A 24,721-nucleotide genomic window follows, 5' to 3' on the forward strand; every position below is an offset into this window, starting at 1 on the left:
GGAGCTTTCCTGAGAGTTTGCAGAAGTGCCACATTAATCTGATATTTCTACAATGAGAAAATAGCTTTTAGGTATAAGCCAGAGTAACCTCCTATCCAAAGCAACTGCTAAGGGGGCTTCCAAAGAACAGTTTAGAGTTATAATGAACAAAAACCTCGATTCAATAATGCAAAGTATATTATGCTGTGAGGAAAGTGAGATCAAGCTCCGATTTATGAAATCTGCCAACAAATACTGTTTGCGTAATGTCACTGTAAACAAAAAAGGCCCCTTCTCCTCCCAAGCAAGCTGACTTTGCCAGTGTCTAGCTTCAGTCATGCCAGATGTTTGCTAATGATGTACAAACAGTAGTCACTTAAAAAATTATTGTTCCAAAAGCTGTACACCTTTTCAGAAGTCTTCATTAATGTGCAGAAGCACAAGATGTGACCTGTATCCATTCAGCAGCTGGAGACAAATGTCAAGTAAATAATTCCAATTAAAGACAGCTATGCTAATTATAAATGAGACCTGGACTCCAGCCAAAACCACTGCTGCATCCCAATGTCGTTTGATTAAGCGGCGGAAATCAATCTTCAATGACACATCTCTCGATTAACAATAAAGAGCGAGGAATGGGGATCTCTTCCAAAGTTTCTCTCAGATGGGAAATAACGTAGAGAACCAGACCTGCGGTGGCTGGCTGCTCCAGGGTCCATCGCAGCTAACAATGCCAAGAGAAAGGCAGAATAAGAAACTAGGGCCAAAGGCTACATTTGTTCTGACTGTCACAGCATGGCTAATGAACTTTCCATCACCTGTTAACCCTTTTTTACAAGCCTGTGGACAGGGGTGTACAAAGGGGGACGGGGGCGGTCCGCCCTGGGCATCACTCAGGGGGGTGGCAAGATGAGCTGCTGCCCTCCCAGCTGTAGAGCGGCCAAGGGCGCACACACAGTTAGTATGGGCGCCGCTCACGTGGCGTCCGTACGGGCTGCTGCTCTTGCGCGCCATCCATGCAGGCATCCGTATGGGCTGCCTCTCGCACAGCAACCATACAGGCTGCCACATGTGTGCAGTCTGTATGGGATGCCGCGCATGCGTCCCGCCCCAGATGCCATAGAGGGTTCCTCTGCCACTGCCTGTGGAGAACAAGAAAGGGTAATTGTGGCTAAACCGATGTGCTATGAGTGTTCCACTGAAACCCAAATTCAGGTTCTCAGAGTGTTCAAGTGGACAGCTTGCAATAGCTGGCTTTTAATTTTCAGACCAGACAGGAGAAGTCATCACCTCCTGACTGCTTTCTGAACTATGCCTTGATTGCATCTTCAGCCTGACAGCATTTTGTAACACCTGATATCAGAGGATTTGAAGAGATTACGGGACATGGTTACCGCTTGGTGCCACAACGAAGGTTACACCTCAGTTAGTGAAATAAGAAGGAGACATAAACTGATGTTTCATTGCACAACAGAAAGAAACACAGACTACAAGGGATTTGCTTACAAGGCTAGCACAGGAGAAGAATGGTTTGAGGCAACGGAAGCAGGAAATTCCTTTGAATTCTGGCCTGATGCTTCAGGCTAAAAAGCATTGCAGAGTTATTGTTCTTTTATAAAAAGGTTTTAGAAGAGTGTCGCACTGATGCACAACAGAGACCAAACGTGTGAACAAGCAAATCGAGGCAAGCAGCACAGGTATTGGTAATTTACTCAAAATATGCATTATAACATCATCTTGTAGAGACATCACCTTGCCAACAAAGGTCCGTATAGTAAAAGCTATGGTTTTCCCAGTAGTGATGTATGGAAGTGAAAGCTGGAGCATAAAGAAGGCTGATCGCCGAAGAATTGATGCTTTTGAATTATGGTGCTGGAGGAGACTCTTGAGAGTCTCATGGACTGCAAGAAGATCAAACCTCTCCATTCTTAAGGAAATCAGCCCTGAGTGCTCACTGGAAGGACAGATCATGAAGCTGAGGCTCCAATACTATGGCCACCTCATGAGAAGAGAAGACTCCCTGGAAAAGACCCTGGTGTTGGGAAAGATGGAGGGCACAAGGAGAAGGGGACAACAGAGGACGAGATGGTTGGATAGTGTTTGCGAAGCTACCAGCATGAGTCTGACCAAACTGCAGGAGGCAGTGGAAGACAGAAGTGCCTGGCGTGCTCTGGTCCATGGGGTCACGAAGAGTCGGACATGACTAAACGACTAAACAACAACAACAACAACATGCATTATAACCTCGGGAGGACAATGTCATTAGAAAACCAAAGTACCCTTCGCTCAGAATCAACGCATGTGGTTTATTCAATGAAGTCATTGCATGAGTGGAATGACTTCTACTTGTGCGATGAAATGGCCATTTCCTCTCTCTCGCCCACCAAAGCAAATCTGCTCCTGGGTTTCTCCCAACACTTGGGAGAAGATGTGGGGAACGCACAGTGAGAAAAGAGGGAGAACAAGCTCCATTTGCAATGAGAGGAAGTCATTCCACCCACGGAATGACTTTGCTGGCTCCAACCCTGAATACCTAAAGCCTTCCCACACCCTCCTACCATGGGTATGTTAGTTATTAATCTAAGTTGTCAAAAAAAATTATGCCCTATCAGTAAAAGCAGTGTCAGATGCTTATGGGTAGAAAATGGAGTTAAAGCATTGTGCAAAGGATTAACTGTGGGGGGTTTTGGGTGGGGGACAAAAACGTATGATGAGGGGCAAGTGATAAGCTGAAATAATAGCAATCCAAACATGGGGTTACATTATCAAAGTATCAAGAGCTTTAAAGGGGGCATCACAAAGGGGGAAAAACCAAACAATGTCAAGTTGAAGCTCTGCCCCCAGCTCAGTTCTTACTCCCCCATTTGCCAGCCACGTATTCAGCAAAGGGATAAGGGGCCCTTGAGAGCAAAGCGTATCAACATGTGAATGTAGATTTGCTCCACATGAGGAGGAATCTAGAAAATCTGGGGAGAAAAGAGATAGAAAGAAGGAGAAAGTAAATCTACATCTTGTGTATACACAAATTTTAGCTACTACACCAGCGATACTGTTTCTGGAAGATGACAGACCTACTGTCATTTTTACCCAGGTATGGTGTCATTTGTACTATTCTCAATACTGGGAGAAATCCAATGGAGTGCTACAGCAACCGTTCTGTCGGTGTGCAAGCTTTTTAGCTTGCCAAAAGGAACCCCCTGTCCTCTCTCCCATGTGGTGTTTATCAACCATTATAAGATAGTACTTTGCTTTGCCTCTATAAGATAGTGTTCTGGAGGTTAACCTGACACACACACCCCCAAGCCATTTTTAGGGGAGGAAAGCCCCATTGTGCTGGTGGGCCTTGTTAGTTGAAACTCTTGAAGATGGTTTGGAAATCTCTTCTGGTGGCCTTTGACACTAGGAAAAGAATTCACTCTCTTTCTCTATAGGACCCATCTTGTACTTCTCATTGTAAACTGTGTTCACTTTTGAGCTCTTCCAGCTGAAAGAGGCTCAAGTGCAACAGCAACATCCGATGCCCTGACAAATGCAGCAGTAATATGAATGCCAAGGCCATAAATTAAAAGGCATTCAGTGTTGTTCCGCCGAAGAAAATACATATTAAATCAGAAGATCCTCCCAAGCTAGAGGCAGGCAAGAATTTAATTACGTGTAACAATAGAGTGAGTCTAATCAAGCTTTATATCTAGCCCAAGATGCAGAGTTATTAAAACCTGGAGAGATTTTTTAATATTTTTGCAAGCTTCTTTATTCAAAGCAAGACAATCTCGGGCACGGAAATTGTACGGAATCTACTTTAGAAGAAAAGGAAGAGCAGTGATTTTCAAAGGACAAGCTAAAAGTTAATTCAAGGTAATCAAAAGAAAGTAGCAGCAACTTCCTGATACAAGGGTTTGTTTACTAAGGTGGTGGTGGTGGTTTTTTAGACTACCTCCATCCCAGGGGCACAAGATGGGAAACAATGGCAAATATTTTAGGATTACAGTGGTACCTCTGGTTACATACTAATTTGTTCCAGAGGTCCGGTCTTAACCTGAAACTATTCTTAACCTGAAGCACCAGAGCAAAGTTCTTAACCCGAGGTACTATTTCTGGGTTAGCAGAGTCAATAACCTGAAGCATCTGTAACCTGAACCGTATGTAACCCGAGGTACCACTGTAATGGCAAAATGTTTCCCTAAGCAGCAGTAGTGATGGTTGCATGTGAGACCTTGCCAAGGCGGGCCACAGCAGCAGAAACAGTAGATTGGGTCCTCCCTTAAAGAGGGCATGTATTGTAGTGAGACCTGGAAATCGACACCCTGTGTTCTGGGTGGGTTTGATTGGTCAGCCACAACACCTGATTGGTAGGTCCCTCGATGCTGGGTTCAATCGGGCCAATGGGGCAGAGTCCAAAGGAATCGAGGGACCTATTTATGCCCATGCGCGTGACCCAGAGCTTCCTCTTTCGGCGCGTGCATTCGGAACACCCGCCCACCTCTCCCTACTTTTAGAGCTTCTGCGCTTGACCTTGCTATGCTGTCGTGTGTCGTCTGTCGTTGGGACAGGGGCACAGCAGGAATTTCCCCCACTTGGCTGATTGGCTGTTGCCATTTGGGTTTCGCCTGCCGTGTAGCAGATCGTCACAACTTGTAAGGTTGCAGATAGGCTCTGGTTCAGGTGATAGGGATGGGAGAACACTCTCGCCATCCCTATGTGAAGGGTATTCCGTTAAAGGAATCCAGGGACTTGATGGTTTGGTCAACCCCTGAAAGGGGGTTGTGCCCGTGCCTGAGTCCAGGGGGACATTTGGGTGGTGGAGATAGCCTGTTTGAGCCTTTTTGTTTTTCACTTGTGATGACAGGAGCTGAAATGGGTCCTTATATTTTATCAGTCCAACATTTTAAATGCATGTATGGCATGTTATTTGACGCAGTGCCTGCTGACGCCTCCTAGGACACTCATAAAGGTCTCAGTAAATATCACCTTGAATACTGCTAGAATAGTCTGCCGCAAGTTAAGCATCCTATTGTGCATGAAGAAAGTACAAGGCACACAACATGGCACACACCTTAGGCTTCTCAATTTCCTTTGCACAACCACACATGTGTATTTTAACACTGCTCTTGCAAAGCACTGGAAGGTAGTTTTAGCGAGCTTAGCATTAGGACATACCTTTTCCTGGGGAAACACAAATCTGAATTCAACGGCTTGAGTTCAGCCACCCTAAAGCCCTTGCAGGAGGAATGTTCCTTTAAAAGTCAACCTTGAACTTTTGACAAAAAAAGTTTATGGCCGACTGAAGCACCGAACAGTCTGTGTGATGTGACACAAATTGGACAGAGAATTCCCATTACCATTAATGGAAGCTAGAAGGGTTCGTTGAATGCCCCAGCACAGCGCTGGACGACTGCAATTTGCTAATGTACTTATAATTGAGTAACGTCAACTCAATGCAAAAGCACAAATCTTTGAGAATTCATTTTTCTCTGTGTCGATATAATCTGTAATCCAATGTGATAGGTTGCTCAGAAGATTGCTATAGAGTGCTAATTGAGACTAAATTCAAAAGCATCAGCAACAGCTGTGAATAAAAGGGTTCCACGCACGACATGCATTTTTAGAAATACCATCCTATATCATTCTACTTAATTGCCGCCAAACCCAACATTTATACCTAACATTATCAGCCATCCACGTACCACTTGCCAGGCCACTTCTTCCCCTGCCCCCAAGCATTTAAGGTGGTGCTTATGTGCGCTGGCTTATAGGAGCCTATGAATCCACCAGATGCAGCACAACAGTCAGAAAATGATTGTCCTTAATAAACGCTGCATATGATGTGCTAAACTCTGCACAAAACAAGCCCCTTACGATGTACGGATCTGTAACTTTTTTATTTATTTGCAAAGCTCCTCGAGAAGCAAGTTCCCAGATCGGCTAACAGAATTAAAAGTATGGGGGAGGAGGGGAGGGAAAACGTCAAGAATACAGAATAATAAAAGAACACTATAAAACAGCAGGAAAGATAATCCCAGCACTAAAACTCATTAGAGCTGACAGCTCTAAAAGGGCTGTGCAAATAAAAAGGTCTTCACTTTGGGGTGTGCATTTGTTTTAAAAAATTGAAAAATGAAATGAATGTACCCACATTTGTTCAGAAGTAAAATGAATGTAGAAAAATAAAAAAAATGAAGATGGAAAACCAACATGAGTACATTCAGTTTTGTTTTCTACATTTTGCTTGTTTGTTTATCACATTTGTTTTGTTCCATCTGCCCCAAAACAGATAAGATGCCTGCAAATTGCATGCCATTTAGGCAAAAAATGCCAAAGATGAAGGGAGCAAAAGACCTATGTGTGGGTGGGTGTGAGAGAGAGACTCCACAAAGCATCAATCAAAAAACAAGAATGGAAGGTAGACAATGAAGGTAATCAAAATGAAGGTAAAACAAAAAGAGTGTGGCTTTAACATGAAAACAAAAATGAAATGAATTTGGATCATCACGTGACAGAGAAGCCTATACATCAGGCATAGGAAAAACTCGGCCCTCCAGATGTTTTGGGACTACAATTCCCATCATCCCTGACCACTGGTCCTGTTAGCTAGGGATGATGGGAGTTGTAGTCCCAAAACAAATGGAGGGCCAAGTTCGGGGGTGCCTGCTATTCATACTCATACACTGTCTTCCCTGGGTCCCTAGGCCCAAGTCAAACCAACATAAACTTCCAAAGGGGCCCTTTTGCCTTGCCTACAGGGAGAGAAAAGGGATTTGGGGGAAAGCAGGGTTTCAGCTTCTATGTTTTTTGTCAGGTCAAAGCTTTCTCTTCGCAAGTTCTAGTCAATATTATTCAATGCGTGAGTGGGGAAGGAGAAAGTCCTTTCATGGTCCTAGAGCAGGGGAGACAATATGGCCAAGTCCATGGCAGGAGCACCAGCTCCCTGTAATCTCATTAGAATAACTACAGCAGCAAAAGAAGACCTCTGGGTTTGGTTCACTTTCCTGCCCACCTATCATATTGGCCCGAATATAAGCCGCACTCCCCCCCCCCCCAATTTCGACTGTGAAAAGTTAAAGTGCTGCTTATATTCGGAGCCAAGCACCGGCACCGGCCACCCCTTGTCCCCCGTTCAGGGCAGTAGTGGCGGGAGGTGCGCCGCTCCCGCAAATGAGCCTTGAATTTTGAAGGTGCAGCTTATTTGCGGGTGCGGCTTATAGTCGGGTCAATACGGTATAATGGGATTTCGTTTTGGCTGAGCCAGTTCCACGCTGGTTCTGACCTGTAAAGAGGACCTCGTATAAAGACATCCAAACCCAGGATGGACAGTAAGCAGCAAAGAGGAAAAAAGAAAAGGTTGAAAAACAACATTTTCCCCTTCTCCAGAGCTGAATGCAATAACTCAAGGGAAAAGATCGTGGTTTTGTACCTGAGACAGGAATCTAGGTACAGCCGGACACAAACTTCCATTACCTAGCCAAACAATAGCGTGAAAAGTGGCAGTGTTGTTTTTCTCCCTTAAGATATATCTTCCTGGTCAAAGAAACAGCCTGTTGTCTGTTGAAGATAAAGGAACAGAGTTGGCAAAGTGACTCAGGGGAGGGTCTGATTGATTGAAGGTTTATGAAACTTTTAAGACAACAGCCCACTGAGCTGCCGCCTTGATCCCCCCACCATTTGCTTTGAATTACTGGCGCAGCCAGTATCTGATGGTTTGGCTTAAAACTGACTCAGCAATACATTCGTTACCGCCAAGATACAGGTTGCATCAGTGATCCTTCACTCTCTTTCAAGCACAGTTTACCAGGTGGTAGGTTTAGACACTGGGTTATGAGCTACTCTTGCATTTTGATTCCCAAAGTATACATTATTTAGCAAGCACACTTATTTCCATCTCCAAACAAATGAGAGTTTCTCCTGCAGTAACTGAAGTTGCAGCTGGACAAGCATAGCAGCATTCTAATATGACCCTTTTTTAATTGGTGCATCACCCACGAATCACCTACATCAATTTCAAAAAAGTTTAAATGTGTGTAATACAAGTTTTGCAAAAGACGCAAGAGAGACAGAGGTCTACTCTGTTATATACCTTACACAAAATTCTTATTTTCTGATAGAATTAATAGTTCAGATAAAAATTCAGTAACCAGCAATGAATTTTGTTGCAATCTGGGAAGGAGAAAATGAATAGACAAGTGGATACCTGCAGGAATTCACGGGGGCTAGAAGAGACTGAGAAAAGGAAAGAGATTATCCATTCTTCTCAGTGTTCTCGGCCCTGCTTGTGAACACATCTGACTTAGCAAGCCAACTTCGTCCAGACCATATGTCTATGCAGCTTGGGAGCTACCCATGAGTAATGTCACATCATCTCAGCTCATGACGTAGTGGCTCAAGTTTCAGGGGAAATCAGAGATCAAGTCCCCTCTCAGCCATGAATCTCACTGGGTGATGTTTGGGCAGTCACTATCTCTCAGCGTTGTTGTGAAGATAAAATGGACAGGGCCAAACAACACACGCTGCCACAGTCTCCTGGGAGAAAGAGCAGAATAAAACGTTAACAATCCTTTGTGCAAAGATGCTTTTCTTATCAGCGCCGGCTTTAAAGCTACCATCACTGAAGTCCCTGAGATTTTGCCCAGATTCCCCCAGACCGGGGATATTAGAACAAAAGGGATTTACTGGTAGGAACTGGAAGTAGTCCTGCTGAGCCAAATGTTAAAGTATCTGTTTCAATTTCTCTCCACATTTGCATTTTGATTAAAAATTCTCTGTAGGGACCAAAGTTCACAATAATCTATCCTTTTTAAGTTTTGGCTTCTTCTGGTTAGACTGCCCATAAAGCAGACCTAACTCTGCCCTTGATATCTCTGCTGTGTCCAATGGCAGCACGTGCCCCAGATGCTGGGTTATGCAATCGGCGACTTCGGAAACGTATATAAGCTTTCCTACTCTATCCTAGGAGGGACGCGAGTGGCGCTGTGGGTTAAACCACAGAGCCTAGGACTTGCCGATCAGAAGGTCGGCGGTTCGAATCCTCACAACAGGGTGAGCTCCTGTTGCTCAGTCCCAGCTCCTGCCAACCTAGCAGTTTGAAAGCATGGAGTGCAAGTAGATAAATAGGTACCGCTCCGGCGGGAAGGTAAACGGCGTTTCCGTGCTCTGCTCTGATTTGCCAGAAGCGGCTTAGTCATGCTGGCCACATGACCTGGAAGCTGTACGCCGGCTCCCTCGGCCAGTAAAGCGAGATGAGAGCCACAATCCCAGAGTCGTCTATGACTGGACCTAATGGTCAGGGGTCCCTTTACCTTTACCCTATACTAAGGTGAATATTTGCTTATATTTCCCATGGGATGCGGGAAGAGAGAGTTGCTTACTGAGGCTGCCACCTCCTCTTCCTGCTACTGCTGCTGCTTCCAGCTCTTTCTGCCCACCTAGCTCCTTCCCTCGGACCAGGCACAAGATTCTTCCTTTACTACGGACTCCCAGGAGCAACAGCAAATGAGGACAAGGAGGCCTCAGTAAGCAACTCGCTCTCCTCGCATCCCACTTCCTCCCCCCCAATGCAGCCATTTCCAGTTAGCGTACCTCAGCAAAGATGGGGAATTCAGGACTCTGCATGAATAAGTGAGAAGCCGTGATGGCCTACAAGTTTTCACGACGGTCCTGGCATTTTCAGGGCAGTTGGAGACCATGAGCTTCTGTACATCTGCCCATTAGTGGAAGACCACATGGCCTTCTAAAGGATTCACTCTTCTGCCAGGGGAGTTTTGGAAGGGCATATTAAATTGTTTTAAAATATGTATATGTTTGTTACATTTGTTTTTTATAAAAATAGTCTCAATCTGGATTAAGGGAGGGTGAAAGGTATGGGCTGGTGTTTTGATGAGGGCAGCATTGTGAGGACGCTGAGAAACCTTCTGAGCATCAGCCCCACAAACTCCACAATAAACTGCTAAGTGGATGCCATGGCAAGTCCTCTCCAATGTATCAACTGGGTCCTTCAATCAGAGCTTGGGTTTACTAGTACTGGAGATTAACACTGGTAGACATGAGGCAATAGTAGAAGCTCTTGAGACCACCAGGCGGTCTTTTACTTTGAGGTGCAGGGGCATAAGCGGAGCAACGATCTCTCAAGTAGTATTGATCCATGTTTTTAGGGCTTTTGAAACAATTAGCAACACTTTGAACCTGGCCCAGTAACCTAAAATTAGTCAACACAACTGCTTCAGCCAATGTACAACATGTTGACAACATTCAGCTCCAGCAGCAGCCTCATAGCACTAACTTCTGTTTCAAGGGCAGCAATCAAGTCTTGAGATTACCAGTGCATGGACCACAATGGTGAGGTTATCCTGGCCCATGAATGAATGTTGCTAATGTACCAGCCAAAGCGAGCTACTTGAGTCACCACTGACAAAGATGAATCAGTGAGTACCACCATAACCTTTTCTGCATATGGCATTGAACCATAAGATGGTATATCCAGCCACAGCAGGAGATTGTTTAACACAGGCTTCCTCAACCTTGGCCCTCCAGATGTTTTGAGACTATAATTCCCATCATCCCTGACCACTGGTCCTGCTAGCTAGGGATGATGGGAGTTGCAAGCCAAAAACATCTGGAGGGCCGAGGTTGCGGAAGCCTGGTTTAACGCCTCCATTTTCAGTTGCTCCTATTCCTCAGACTCGCATTTAAAGGATTTGCATCACACATTCTAAAAAGGATAATACTCAATGAAATTAAGAAACAAATCAATATATACTACTCTGCAGAAGAAGTAAATGGACACAAACCTAATAATAGATGGAAGTATTCAGAAATCAGTGGGAGAACATTTCCATTCCCCTCCCCTACACACACCACAGCTGTTAAGCACACACCCACACCCCAAATTTTGAAAGAAACCTGTTGCCAACAATTACTACCATTGTAAATGGATGCTGTTGTTACCTTGCATACGTTTGAGCTTTGCTTACCACATTCTTGCACTTCATGGACTTCAAGTCCCAATGTTTGCACTTTCTTTCCTCCACACCTATGTTTGTATTTAGAAATCATATACCTGTCATCTGGGGATAATGTCATGCATCTGATATATGCACCAATCCACAAATGTTTGTGCAAGAAGACACCATATGCTCTGCTGTTTTGATTTCAGTAAAACAACATGGTCAACCATCTGGAATCAAGTATACCTCGTATTTGTTGTCTGGTCACAAAACACACACACACACACACACGATGATGTATGTAGCCTGTAATAAGATACTGCTTTATTCCAGTCAGCTAATTAATTGGTTAAAAGAAAAAGATGCAATAATCTATGAGGTTTTGGCAGTCCTCTATAATAAGTAAATACTATTGTTCTTTCCTCCCTCCCTAAAACAATGCACTTCTGCAATAAAATCCACTAATCTTTTTAAAGCGTTTCCAGTGATATATTCCCTAGTTGCGAGCTAGTTTATTACGCTAACATTAAAATCTGCAGTTTGCTTAGGACACTTCCTTTTTAGCTCCAAATTTATCCATGCATCACACACACACACACACACACAGAATCAAATCAAATATGCTGAGGCAGCCAAATAAACCAAGAAAATTATGTATCTGTAATCTGCATCTGATTTAGCTACAAATGAGGCCATTCAGTGTGAATATCCGGCACACAGGCAACTGAATTTTCAAGGTCATTTGAGTCTGAAATTAAAGGCAGAGTTCCACTTGGAGAACAATGAATTCAGAAGCTATGTGCCTAGAAGCCTCCCCACAGCCAAGTCCCCAAGCCATCAGTTTCAAAGAGTGCTTTGCAGATTCCCTTTTGAACATTCGGAAAAATGTAATTTGAGCCTATTCCAACGCAGCTCCATTTACACGCTATGAACTACCTTCTTTTAACAAGTTAGATATGCTTTCATGATCTATGTACTCATGAGTGTATTCTTTCTACGTCAAGTATTGTAACACAGTCATTTGTTTTCTCGCTTTATAAGAGGCATTAAATGCCTCCAGCCAAGTTTCGAACCACGAGCTCAATGTAAAATCTGCATCTTCCCTTTACAGCCTGGTTTTGCATGCCTGCAATAGTGTACCTTTCGTTTATGCACAATATACTAGTTCTAGTGCACCCCACTAAGTGACCTTATCTGGGCAGCCCCACCAAGAGCTACTAGAGTCTAGACCAGGGGTAGGCAACCTAAGGCCCGGAGGCTGGATGTGGCCCAATCGCCTTCTCAATCCGGCCCGCGGATGCTCCAGGAATCTGTGTGTTTTTACATGAGTAGAATGTGTCCTTTTATTTAAAATACATCTCTAGGTTATTTGTGGGGCATAGGAATTCGTTCTTCCCCCCCCCCAAAAAAAAAACATAGTCCGGCCAACCACATGGTCTGAGGGACAGTGGACTGGCCCACGGCTGAAAAAGGTTGCTGACTCCTGGTCTAAACCAAAGACACAAAATATAGGTAAGCCTGGCCAGTGTATGGAACCACCGGTATACCACTTTGAGAGAGGTCTCCCATATACAGTGGTGCCTCGCAAGACGAAAAGAATCCGTTCTGCGAGTCTCTTCGTCTTGCGGTTTTTTCCGTCTTGCAAAGCAAGCCCATTAGCGGCTTAGCGGATTAGCGCTATTAGCGGCTTAGCGGGCTTAGCGGATTAGCTGATAAGCGGCTTAGCAGATCAGCTGTTAAGCGGCTTAGCGGATCAGCTGTTAAGCGACTTAGCGGCTTGGGGAAAAGGGGGGGAAAGCAAAAAACCCCGCAGGAACTCGCAAGACATTTTCGTCTTGCGAAGCAAGCCCATAGGAAATTCGTTTTGCGAAGCACCTCCAAAACGGAAAACCCTTTCGTCTAGCGGGTTTTCCGTCTTGCGAGGCATTCGTCTTGCGGGGCACCACTGTATTGACAGAAACTGAAAATGGCTTGGCATACCAGATTCCCCCTCCCTCCATAAAACTGGGTCTGCAGTTTCCACCAGCTTTCCCTTCCACATTGCCTTCAGACTTTCAAAAGAGGGTAGTCAGTGTCTCAAAAGTGATTGGTATAAAGCGGAATGGATTCTGAATCCACCACAAATGTACTCGTTCCTTGCAATGAGGCTCTACAGGACTCACCTTTTGATTAAAAAACATTAGCAGCAATAAAAATGGCATCTACAGAAACATGTATAACGTCTAAGTGAAAGTGAAGATTAGAACTGGGTTTTCATTTATGTTAATGAACAATGATTATTCCAAAGTCCATAGAAACACTTTAACCAAAGTCAATTTATGTCATACTGGGCTCAAAGACTAAATTCCATAACACTGTGTAGAGTTTGTAATTTAATTAAGAAATCCCCTTTAACGTTTTAATAGGATGCGAGTGTTTAGTTCTCACATATTAGAAAACATTTCCTTTCTCTCTGTGCTTCTTGCTATTCTGTGCCGTTCTCTTTGCCCACAGCTGAGATAGGCAATAATGTCCTTAATAATGTTGTATAGTTTATAATTTATTTTATATAAAAGGATTTATAAATTGCTTAATATTTTAAATTTTTTCTAAGTGGTGCACAATATAAAAACAAACAATATCATTACAACAAAAGTACAAGCCTAAAAGCTAATAAAACAGCAATATAAAAGCATATGTATTTTTTTAAAAAAATGGTATTGGGGGTTTCAAAACACATTATGGCTAGACAATAAGTAATTTTAATGATTTTATAATGACATGCGGTATGATGATAAACAATGGAACCAGGGAAGGGAATAGAGGGAAATCAACTCTATTTCTTCTATGTTTGAAAAGATATTGCTGTTTTTGTTTTTGTTTTTTGTATTTGGAAATTTAATAAAATAATATTTTATTAATTTATTAAAAGATAAATAAATATTATATTATTTATTATATAAATATTATTTATTAAAAGAAAGGAATGGCTTAACGTATTATTTCAAGTCATTCTGAGGCACAACATGGATTTGATACCTTCTCTAATCCCTATCCCCTGCCTCAGATATAAGCCCATTTCCTTGACTAGTCCATCCATGTGCTCCCCTTGAGCCGCTGTTTCACTAGCGGTGCTGTTGGGGTTTGAGTGTTTGAGGGAGTGGGGTCTTCTTTTCCTCCACTGTCTGGCACTGCCAGAGGAACATACCAGGGGTGATTAGAAATATCATTGTAGACTCCTAGCAGGGAAGTGAGCAGTCGAGACAGACGTCAGAGATGCAGAATTCTGAGGGGAATGGGAGATACAGACACCTTATTTGAACCAGAAGGCTATGGTTACCATCTTTGGAACAAGCCAGGATCCTAAACCAATTTCAAACTGTGGTTTTTGAATCTTGGCTTGTTCCAAAGCTGAGCTGAGATATGATTGTTCAAATCAGGCCACTCCAAACCTAATATCACATGCAATCTAGAAAATATGCATAGTTTTAACTCAAAAACTAAGGTGCGAGTTAAATGAATGCATAGATGACAATTTGCCTTATTTTACCTGGTGCCTTGATTGCGTATCTTTAGGCACCAGGTGAAAACATCTCTCCATAACTAGACCTTTGTCTGGTCAACATTCCATGGCCTTTTAAATGAGTTTGTGTGAGGGGAATTATTGGTTTGTTTCTGTTTTATTGTGTGTTTTATGTTCTCATTTTTTTATTTTCATGTTGTGAACTGTGCTGGTATCTTTGAATGAAGGGCATAATAATACTAATACTACTAATAATAATACATGTATTTTGTGCAACGCCAAATTTCAGCTTTCTGAAGTTTCAGTTAGCCAACTTTTTAATATTCCATATTTTTGTTTTAAAAATGGTTCTAGAGAAGGATGGGTTTATAAGTCTGCTCCAAAACATGGGAGGGGGGGGAGTTAAATATTTCAATTTTTTTGGAACAGACTCCTCAAGCTCTCAGGGCAACTAAATGGCATGGCGGTCAAGCTTGAGGCCATATTAAACAAACTTACTTGCAGGTAATTTCCACTGACACCAATGGGGCTTGGAACCAATACCCATATAAGCTCAGACCTCTATTTAACAGAGTCCTCTGTTGGAAGGGATGTGCAAGCCAAGTACAGTTTAAAAACAAATAACTGTAAGAAGTTATTCTTACCTGGGCAGCAGATGGAGCAGGCACACAGGCCACCTGGCCAGTGTCTTCCCTGCTATGATGACATATATGACATATATTGTATTTCTATTTGAAGTATAGGAAATATTTTTGAATTTGCATTTAGACATCTAATTGGTACATGGACATTTTGTGCAAATAAAAAAACAAACAGTGATGAATTTTCTCTTTTTTGGCAAAAGCACTCTAGCTGGAATGAACTTTTCAACTTTTTGAATGGTGCAAAGTTTTGTCTATGGGTTTTTGCAATTCTCCATTCATACTTACAGCCAGCTGGCACATGTTTAAAATGCTGCTGTATGACATAGAAATATCATCAAAAAAAAGTTCAGAGTTTGTGAGGGAGGTGTCATAACCGACATTTGCAAATTCTAATAAAAATAACTGGATCCTCTCTGTTATTCATCCTGCAAAAAAAAGTCAGTGGACATCAAACATGACAAGACAAGACAAGCAGAAGAAATGTGGTACGCAGGCTAAGACCCTACCTGCCCGCGGAATGTCTTGCCAGAGTGGTGCATGCTCTAGTTATCTCCCGCTTGGACTACTACAACATGCTCTACGTGGGGCTACCTTTGAAGGTGACCCAGAAACTGCAATTAATCCAGAATGCGGCAACTAGACTGGTGACTGGGAGTGGCCGCCGGGACCACATAACACCGGTCCTGAGAGATCTGCATTGGCTCCCAGTACGTTTCCGAGCACAATTAAAAGTGTTGGTACTGACCTTTAAAGCCCTAAACGGCCTCGGTCCTGTATCCTGAAGGAGCGTCTCCACCCCCACCGTTCAGCCCGGACACTGAGATCCAGCGCCGAGGGCCTTCTGGCGGTTCCCTCATTGCGAGAACTGAGGTTACAGGGAACCAGACAGAGGGCGTTCTCGGTAGTGGCGCCCACCCTGTGGAACACCCTCCCTTCAGATGTGAAGGAAATAAGCAGCTATCCTATCTTTAAAAGACATCTGAAGGCAACCCTGTTTAGGGAAGTTTTTAATATTTAATGCTGTACTGTTTTTAACATTTGATTGGGAGCCGCCCAGAGTGGCTGGGGAAACTCAGCCAGATGGGTGGAGTATAAATAATATATTATTATTATTATTATTATTATTATTATTATTATTATTATTTGTATGAATTGTGAATGTGAACAGTGTGAATTGATAATAATGACCCTATATTTCATATTTTTGTGTTCCAGAGCTGTTTTCCAGAGACAGCAGTTCTATTATTTCATTTTATAAACCTGGAACTGAGATTAACAGACCCAACCAGTCAAGAAATCCAAAACTGAGATTTGAACTCAAGCTTCCCAGATCTACACTCAGTTTTCTCACCAATGAACTGCATTGGTATTTATATCAGCTATGGAAAAACAGAATTATTGCAAGGAGGTTACTTTCTTTTCAGCTACAAGTTTCCTGGAGTACAAGATAAAATGATAGGATGGAAATTAATAATGCTAGCTTAAAAACAGAAAAAAACCAATTACTTTTTTTAATAATTAGTAATGGTCTTGTATGCTTTGAAAAGATTAATTATCCCAGGGCCAAATGAATGTTCCACAGTACTGTTCTCTAATGAGCAAATTTACATGCAATTTTGTAAAATGTGTACAATATCATCTGCAACATACTTTTATTACCGAAAGGGTTCAACAAAATCCCATTAATTCTCCTTTTGATCAAAGTGAATATTTAGTGTGCTTCATCATGTGCTCACTACTTACTTGCTTACTTGGAAAATAAAAGCACTGTGAACCACTTTCAAAAGACACGGTTTCGGCAATGGATTATTAGGGGCAGCATCCTGAAGATAAGAAGATACAGCTGGCTGGGTATTAGAAAGTTAGGGAGTGTTGTATCTTTGCTTCAGAGTGACAACTTCACTGATCAGGGTGTCTGATACATACATATATATATATATATATATATATATATATGCTTTCGTAGATTTTCACGGGTACAGGAATGCAGGTTTTGGTGTCCTCGGGTGTCTTCCCGTGTAAAAGTTGGGGTGTCTAGGCGACGTTTCGACGAGGTCTCACTCGTCATCTTCAGGCTGGTGCTTTCGGCTTCTTGTTACTGGAACAGAGCAGGATCTCAGTGTTTGAGTTCCTATAAATACTGTTGAGGAGGTGTGGTGTATAGCCTCCAATGTTCTGGGCAGAGAGGAGGTTCCCAGGCTAGTGTGCCTTTTCTTCTTTTGTTCCTTAATTACTTGAGGGATATCTTGAGTGATTTCTTGAGTGATTTCCTGAATCCCACTTAGGTGGGTCATTAGGTGTGGATTAGTTGCTAAAGCCTTCGTGTCTTGAACTCTTGAACTTTGTGAAGAGTTTTTCTGAGAAGATGGCTGTACTGCACTTGGTTGTGCTCTGGCTTGGCTTCGTGTATAGGGGCGAGCTGTGGTTTTGTGGCCTGTGCCAGCCAAATCTGTGTAGGGATTGCAGGGGGGTGCAGCATCCGGAGGTGCCACCCTGGTTTGGCTACTGGATGGTGTCTGTAATTTATCTGTGGAGAGGGTCTGGGTTTGGGTCTGGTGTGGTTGATTGGTGATGGCGTTCTGTGTGCCTCTGGATCTGGTGTCAGATTTTGTGGGGAGGGCTAATTTCCAGATGTCTGGCAAGCGGGATGTGTCGTCACGCTTGTTCATGTTGTGAGGGTGTTTCTCTATCTCGATGGCTTCCATGATTATTCTCTTGTGGTGATGTTCCATGTTAAAGAGCAATTTGGAATCTGCAAAATTAATTTCGTGTCCTGTTTCTTTCATGTGTTGGAAAAGAGAGGAAGTTTTTTCTTCTTTTTTGACGGCATTCTTGTGTTCTGCGATACGTGCATTTATTCGTCTGTTTGTTTGTCCAATGTACGTGGCTGGGCAGACTTTGCAGGGTATTTCATAGACCCCTTGGTTTTCCAACTGAATTTTATCCTTGGGGTTTCTGAGGATATTGGCTATTTTTTGGTTGGTGCAAAAGGCTGTTTTGATATTGTGTTTATGGAGGATTTTGCTAATTTTATCTGTAGTGCCCTTGATATAAGGAAGGAGGGCTATGCCATTGTTTTCTTCTGTGTCTTGGTTTTTGGGGGGTGTTTCTTTTTGGATTAGCTTCGTAACCCTGTTTTGCTGGTATCCATTGGCAATTAACACATTTGAGAGATTCTGTAACTCAGTTGTCAAGTGGTCTTCGTCAGCCAGGCGTTTGGTTCTGGAGATGAGAGTCTTGGCTACGGAGTTTATTTGTGCAGGGTGGTGGTGTGATTGTGCATGTAAGTAGCGGTTGGTGTGTGTTTTTTTCCGGTAGATAGTGTGTCCTAGGGAGCCATCAGGTTTTTTGTAGATTAGGACGTCAAGGAAGGGAAGTTGGTTGTTGGCTTCTATTTCCATAGTGAATTGTATTTTGGGGTGTAGGCTGTTGAGATGTGTGAGGAAGCTATCCAGTTTTTCCTTCCCGTGTGGCCAAATTACAAAGGTGTCGTCAACATATCTGAGCCAAAGTTTGGGTTTGTGTTCTGACTTGTCTAAAGCATTGGTTTCAAAGTGTTCCATGTACAGGTTAGCGATGACCGGTGAGAGGGGTGATCCCATAGGTGCTCCTTCTATCTGTTTGTATCTTTGTCCATTGTGGATGAAGTACGTGTTGGTTAGGCAGTGGTTGGTCAGGTTGGTCAGGTCCAAGATGTATTCGGGGGGATAATCCAGCTAAGAATCATCCCCAGAGAAAAATCATCCAGATGCCCCAAACTCTACGGCCTCCCCAAGATACACAAAGAAGGAACACCACTCAGACCAATAGTCAGCTCCATAGGCTCACCTCTACAAAATCTCGCTAAATTTCTCGCCAAGCAACTTCAGCCCTATGCAGAATCCATCTCTTCACACGTTCCAAACTCCTTCCAGTTCATAGAAACAATAAAGAAGCAAAACCTACAACCCAATGACCTACTTGTGAGCTTCGATGTTGTATCTCTCTTCACACAAGTGCCCATTAATGAAGCCTTGACAGCCATCCAAAACAAATACAATCCCCCCGAATACATCTTGGACCTGACCAACCACTGCCTAACCAACACGTACTTCATCCACAATGGACAAAGATACAAACAGATAGAAGGAGCACCTATGGGATCACCCCTCTCACCGGTCATCGCTAACCTGTACATGGAACACTTTGAAACCAATGCTTTAGACAAGTCAGAACACAAACCCAAACTTTGGCTCAGATATGTTGACGACACCTTTGTAATTTGGCCACACGGGAAGGAAAAACTGGATAGCTTCCTCACACATCTCAACAGCCTACACCCCAAAATACAATTCACTATGGAAATAGAAGCCAACAACCAACTTCCCTTCCTTGACGTCCTAATCTACAAAAAACCTGATGGCTCCCTAGGACACACTATCTACCGGAAAAAAACACACACCAACCGCTACTTACATGCACAATCACACCACCACCCTGCACAAATAAACTCCGTAGCCAAGACTCTCATCTCCAGAACCAAACGCCTGGCTGACGAAGACCACTTGACAACTGAGTTACAGAATCTCTCAAATGTGTTAATTGCCAATGGATACCAGCAAAACAGGGTTACGAAGCTAATCCAAAAAGAAACACCCCCCAAAAACCAAGACACAGAAGAAAACAATGGCATAGCCCTCCTTCCTTATATCAAGGGCACTACAGATAAAATTAGCAAAATCCTCCATAAACACAATATCAAAACAGCCTTTTGCACCAACCAAAAAATAGCCAATATCCTCAGAAACCCCAAGGATAAAATTCAGTTGGAAAACCAAGGGGTCTATGAAATACCCTGCAAAGTCTGCCCAGCCACGTACATTGGACAAACAAACAGACGAATAAATGCACGTATCGCAGAACACAAGAATGCCGTCAAAAAAGAAGAAAAAACTTCCTCTCTTTTCCAACACATGAAAGAAACAGGACACGAAATTAATTTTGCAGATTCCAAATTGCTCTTTAACATGGAACATCACCACAAGAGAATAATCATGGAAGCCATCGAGATAGAGAAACACCCTCACAACATGAACAAGCGTGACGACACATCCCGCTTGCCAGACATCTGGAAATTAGCCCTCCCCACAAAATCTGACACCAGATCCAGAGGCACACAGAACGCCATCACCAATCAACCACACCAGACCCAAACCCAGACCCTCTCCACAGATAAATTACAGACACCATCCAGTAGCCAAACCAGGGTGGCACCTCCGGATGCTGCACCCCCCTGCAATCCCTACACAGATTTGGCTGGCACAGGCCACAAAACCACAGCTCGCCCCTATACACGAAGCCAAGCCAGAGCACAACCAAGTGCAGTACAGCCATCTTCTCAGAAAAACTCTTCACAAAGTTCAAGAGTTCAAGACACGAAGGCTTTAGCAACTAATCCACACCTAATGACCCACCTAAGTGGGATTCAGGAAATCACTCAAGAAATCACTCAAGATATCCCTCAAGTAATTAAGGAACAAAAGAAGAAAAGGCACACTAGCCTGGGAACCTCCTCTCTGCCCAGAACATTGGAGGCTATACACCACACCTCCTCAACAGTATTTATAGGAACTCAAACACTGAGATCCTGCTCTGTTCCAGTAACAAGAAGCCGAAAGCACCAGCCTGAAGATGACGAGTGAGACCTCGTCGAAACGTCGCCTAGACACCCCAACTTTTACACGGGAAGACACCCGAGGACACCAAAACCTGCATTCCTGTACCCGTGAAAATCTACGAAAGCAAATATCTCACCTCTACGGGGAGGAAACCTTCCAGCTGACAAGAACCTACGAGAAACTAGAAATCCGAAGAGCCACCATCTTATGTGATCTCTTGTTCCTACGCAACTGCCGAGACAACAACTTAATTCCCACATGCTTCCAACTTAAATTCCACTCTAAAACCCCAGCTACCGAAAGGATCCTGAAACGAACTGAACTATCTCTAATCAGAAACGAACTACACAAGAAAAGATACCTACTAAACCAAACCAACAAAGATCTACTCACTCTTCACCTCAAACTCTGTAACAAAATCCACCCTGCACTCTGGGACAAATGCAAACAACTAGCCGTCTGGAGAGCTGAAACGGAGACCTCACACAAGACAGACACACACACCAACAAACTCCACAAACTAGAGAAACGCCAGAAGCCCAGCCACCCTCCACAACAACCCATGAAACAAACAGTACATAACATATCAGACAGGATCCTCACCTCAACTGAAACCAAAGTACTCTCCAAAGGTTTCAACTTTGCAGTCGCCCCGAGACGCATCCCCACGGAAAACATCATATGCGGAGTCGAAGCTAGCCTAACCAAAATCAATCCAGATGAAGCCAATAAAATCAGACTTGAAGTCACCAACATCCTCTGCTCCAGCAAACCACCCAGAAGCAATTTACACAAAGAAGAACAGAAAGCACTCACCAACCTGAGGAAAGACAACAACATAATCATTCTCCCAGCAGACAAAGGTAATGCCACTGTTGTGATGAACACATCGGACTACCAAGCAAAACTATCAAATCTACTCCAAGACCCTACCTACCAACCTATAAAAACAGATCCCACCACCTATCTGGAAAAAACCACCAAATCCAAAATAAAAGCCTCTCCTATCAGTGAAGAAATCCAGCTAAGAATCATCCCCAGAGAAAAATCATCCAGATGCCCCAAACTCTACGGCCTCCCCAAGATACACAAAGAAGGAACACCACTCAGACCAATAGTCAGCTCCATAGGCTCACCTCTACAAAATCTCGCTAAATTTCTCGCCAAGCAACTTCAGCCCTATGCAGAATCCATCTCTTCACACGTTCCAAACTCCTTCCAGTTCATAGAAACAATAAAGAAGCAAAACCTACAACCCAATGACCTACTTGTGAGCTTCGATGTTGTATCTCTCTTCACACAAGTGCCCATTAATGAAGCCTTGACAGCCATCCAAAACAAATACAATCCCCCCGAATACATCTTGGACCTGACCAACCACTGCCTAACCAACACGTACTTCATCCACAATGGACAAAGATACAAACAGATAGAAGGAGCACCTATGGGATCACCCCTCTCACCGGTCATCGCTAACCTGTACATGGAACACTTTGAAACCAATGCTTTAGACAAGTCAGAACACAAACCCAAACTTTGGCTCAGATATGTTGACGACACCTTTGTAATTTGGCCACACGGGAAGGAAAAACTGGATAGCTTCCTCACACATCTCAACAGCCTACACCCCAAAATACAATTCACTATGGAAATAGAAGCCAACAACCAACTTCCCTTCCTTGACGTCCTAATCTACAAAAAACCTGATGGCTCCCTAGGACACACTATCTACCGGAAAAAAACACACACCAACCGCTACTTACATGCACAATCACACCACCACCCTGCACAAATAAACTCCGTAGCCAAGACTCTCATCTCCAGAACCAAACGCCTGGCTGACGAAGACCACTTGACAACTGAGTTACAGAATCTCTCAAATGTGTTAATTGCCAATGGATACCAGCAAAACAGGGTTACGAAGCTAATCCAAAAAGAAACACCCCCCAAAAACCAAGACACAGAAGAAAACAATGGCATAGCCCTCCTTCCTTATATCAAGGGCACTACAGATAAAATTAGCAAAATCCTCCATAAACACAATATCAAAACAGCCTTTTGCACCAACCAAAAAATAGCCAATATCCTCAGAAACCCCAAGGATAAAATTCAGTTGGAAAACCAAGGGGTCTATGAAATACCCTGCAAAGTCTGCCCAGCCACGTACATTGGACAAACAAACAGACGAATAAATGCACGTATCGCAGAACACAAGAATGCCGTCAAAAAAGAAGAAAAAACTTCCTCTCTTTTCCAACACATGAAAGAAACAGGACACGAAATTAATTTTGCAGATTCCAAATTGCTCTTTAACATGGAACATCACCACAAGAGAATAATCATGGAAGCCATCGAGATAGAGAAACACCCTCACAACATGAACAAGCGTGACGACACATCCCGCTTGCCAGACATCTGGAAATTAGCCCTCCCCACAAAATCTGACACCAGATCCAGAGGCACACAGAACGCCATCACCAATCAACCACACCAGACCCAAACCCAGACCCTCTCCACAGATAAATTACAGACACCATCCAGTAGCCAAACCAGGGTGGCACCTCCGGATGCTGCACCCCCCTGCAATCCCTACACAGATTTGGCTGGCACAGGCCACAAAACCACAGCTCGCCCCTATACACGAAGCCAAGCCAGAGCACAACCAAGTGCAGTACAGCCATCTTCTCAGAAAAACTCTTCACAAAGTTCAAGAGTTCAAGACACGAAGGCTTTAGCAACTAATCCACACCTAATGACCCACCTAAGTGGGATTCAGGAAATCACTCAAGAAATCACTCAAGATATCCCTCAAGTAATTAAGGAACAAAAGAAGAAAAGGCACACTAGCCTGGGAACCTCCTCTCTGCCCAGAACATTGGAGGCTATACACCACACCTCCTCAACAGTATTTATAGGAACTCAAACACTGAGATCCTGCTCTGTTCCAGTAACAAGAAGCCGAAAGCACCAGCCTGAAGATGACGAGTGAGACCTCGTCGAAACGTCGCCTAGACACCCCAACTTTTACACGGGAAGACACCCGAGGACACCAAAACCTGCATATATATATATATATATATCTCCCTTGGAGAAGAAACCAACACAGCAACAGTAACATTTCACTGTCTACAGGCTCCACAGAGTCAGTTTCTCATTTAAAATCAGCCGTAGACAGCATCCTTGAAAGAAGAGCCGCCCTTCCACCCCTGCTGTCAGGTAAAATGCTATATATTTTATTTCCATACTTTATTCCTCAGCATAACAAGACATACAAATTAAAAGACAATCCTCCTGGTTAATTTGCACCTGGGATCTAAGGAGAGTTCCATTACTTCCATTTCCTTCACTGATCTTAAGCTCAGTATTAAGGGCAGTCTAACTGACGCTCCGTTTTCGTGTTAGTGCTGTTCAGTGTATTTATTCTATTATTATTATTATTTTGAGCGATGAATCAGGATCACACGATCGACCAGGATCCACCAGGGATGCCTCGCGATCGACCAGTAGATCGCAATCGACCGGTTGGACATGCCTGCTCTATTCCATTCTGGGCAGGTGCACAATTAAGTGGTGGATGCGGTTAATGAACCTGCAAGCTTTTCTAAGGGTTCCTTCCATTCTCTTGCTTCCTTCTATTCTCCTAGCTGAGGCTCATCACCTAGGGAAGGCTGACTGAGTAAAAACTTTATTTATTTATTTATTTATTGTTTGTTTGTTTGTTTGTTTGTTTGTTTCATTTGCTAGCTGTCCAGTCAACAAAGTTCTTTGGGTTGTTATTCAAGCAGATAGGAGTTTTTGTTTTTTAAAAAATCAAACATTCAATTTCCTGCCTAAAAAACAATAATAAAACAGGAATAAAAATCATAATTAATGAGCGATTCCTTCAGATCCTGACTGGTTATGAGCTAAATATACACCATACAGTGGTACCTTGGCTTAAGAACTTAATTCGTTCCGGGGGTCCACTCCTAACCTGAAACTGTTCTTTACCTGACGTACCAATTT

General features: G+C 43.3%; 2 protein-coding genes across 5 annotated transcripts in view; one reads left to right on the forward strand and one right to left on the reverse strand.

Annotated features, from left to right (window-relative positions):
* Nucleotides 1-24,721, reverse strand: part of FHIT (fragile histidine triad diadenosine triphosphatase) — a 1,035,351-nt gene that overhangs the window by 914,058 nt on the left and 96,572 nt on the right. The window lies entirely within an intron of this gene.
* Nucleotides 1-24,721, forward strand: part of LOC310672864 (uncharacterized protein) — a gene marked incomplete at its 3' end in the record, with an annotated part of 139,615 nt that overhangs the window by 103,807 nt on the left and 11,087 nt on the right. The window contains exon 2 of the mRNA XM_083430518.1: nt 20,723-23,318. Coding sequence (XP_083286644.1) covers nt 20,730-23,318 — 2,589 coding nt within the window. The 5' untranslated portion in view covers nt 20,723-20,729. The remainder of the gene's footprint in view (nt 1-20,722; nt 23,319-24,721) is intronic.

This window comes from Podarcis tiliguerta (genome assembly GCF_965153285.1).
Source record: "Podarcis tiliguerta genome assembly, chromosome: 2".
Classification (NCBI taxonomy): Eukaryota; Metazoa; Chordata; class Lepidosauria; order Squamata; family Lacertidae; genus Podarcis; species Podarcis tiliguerta.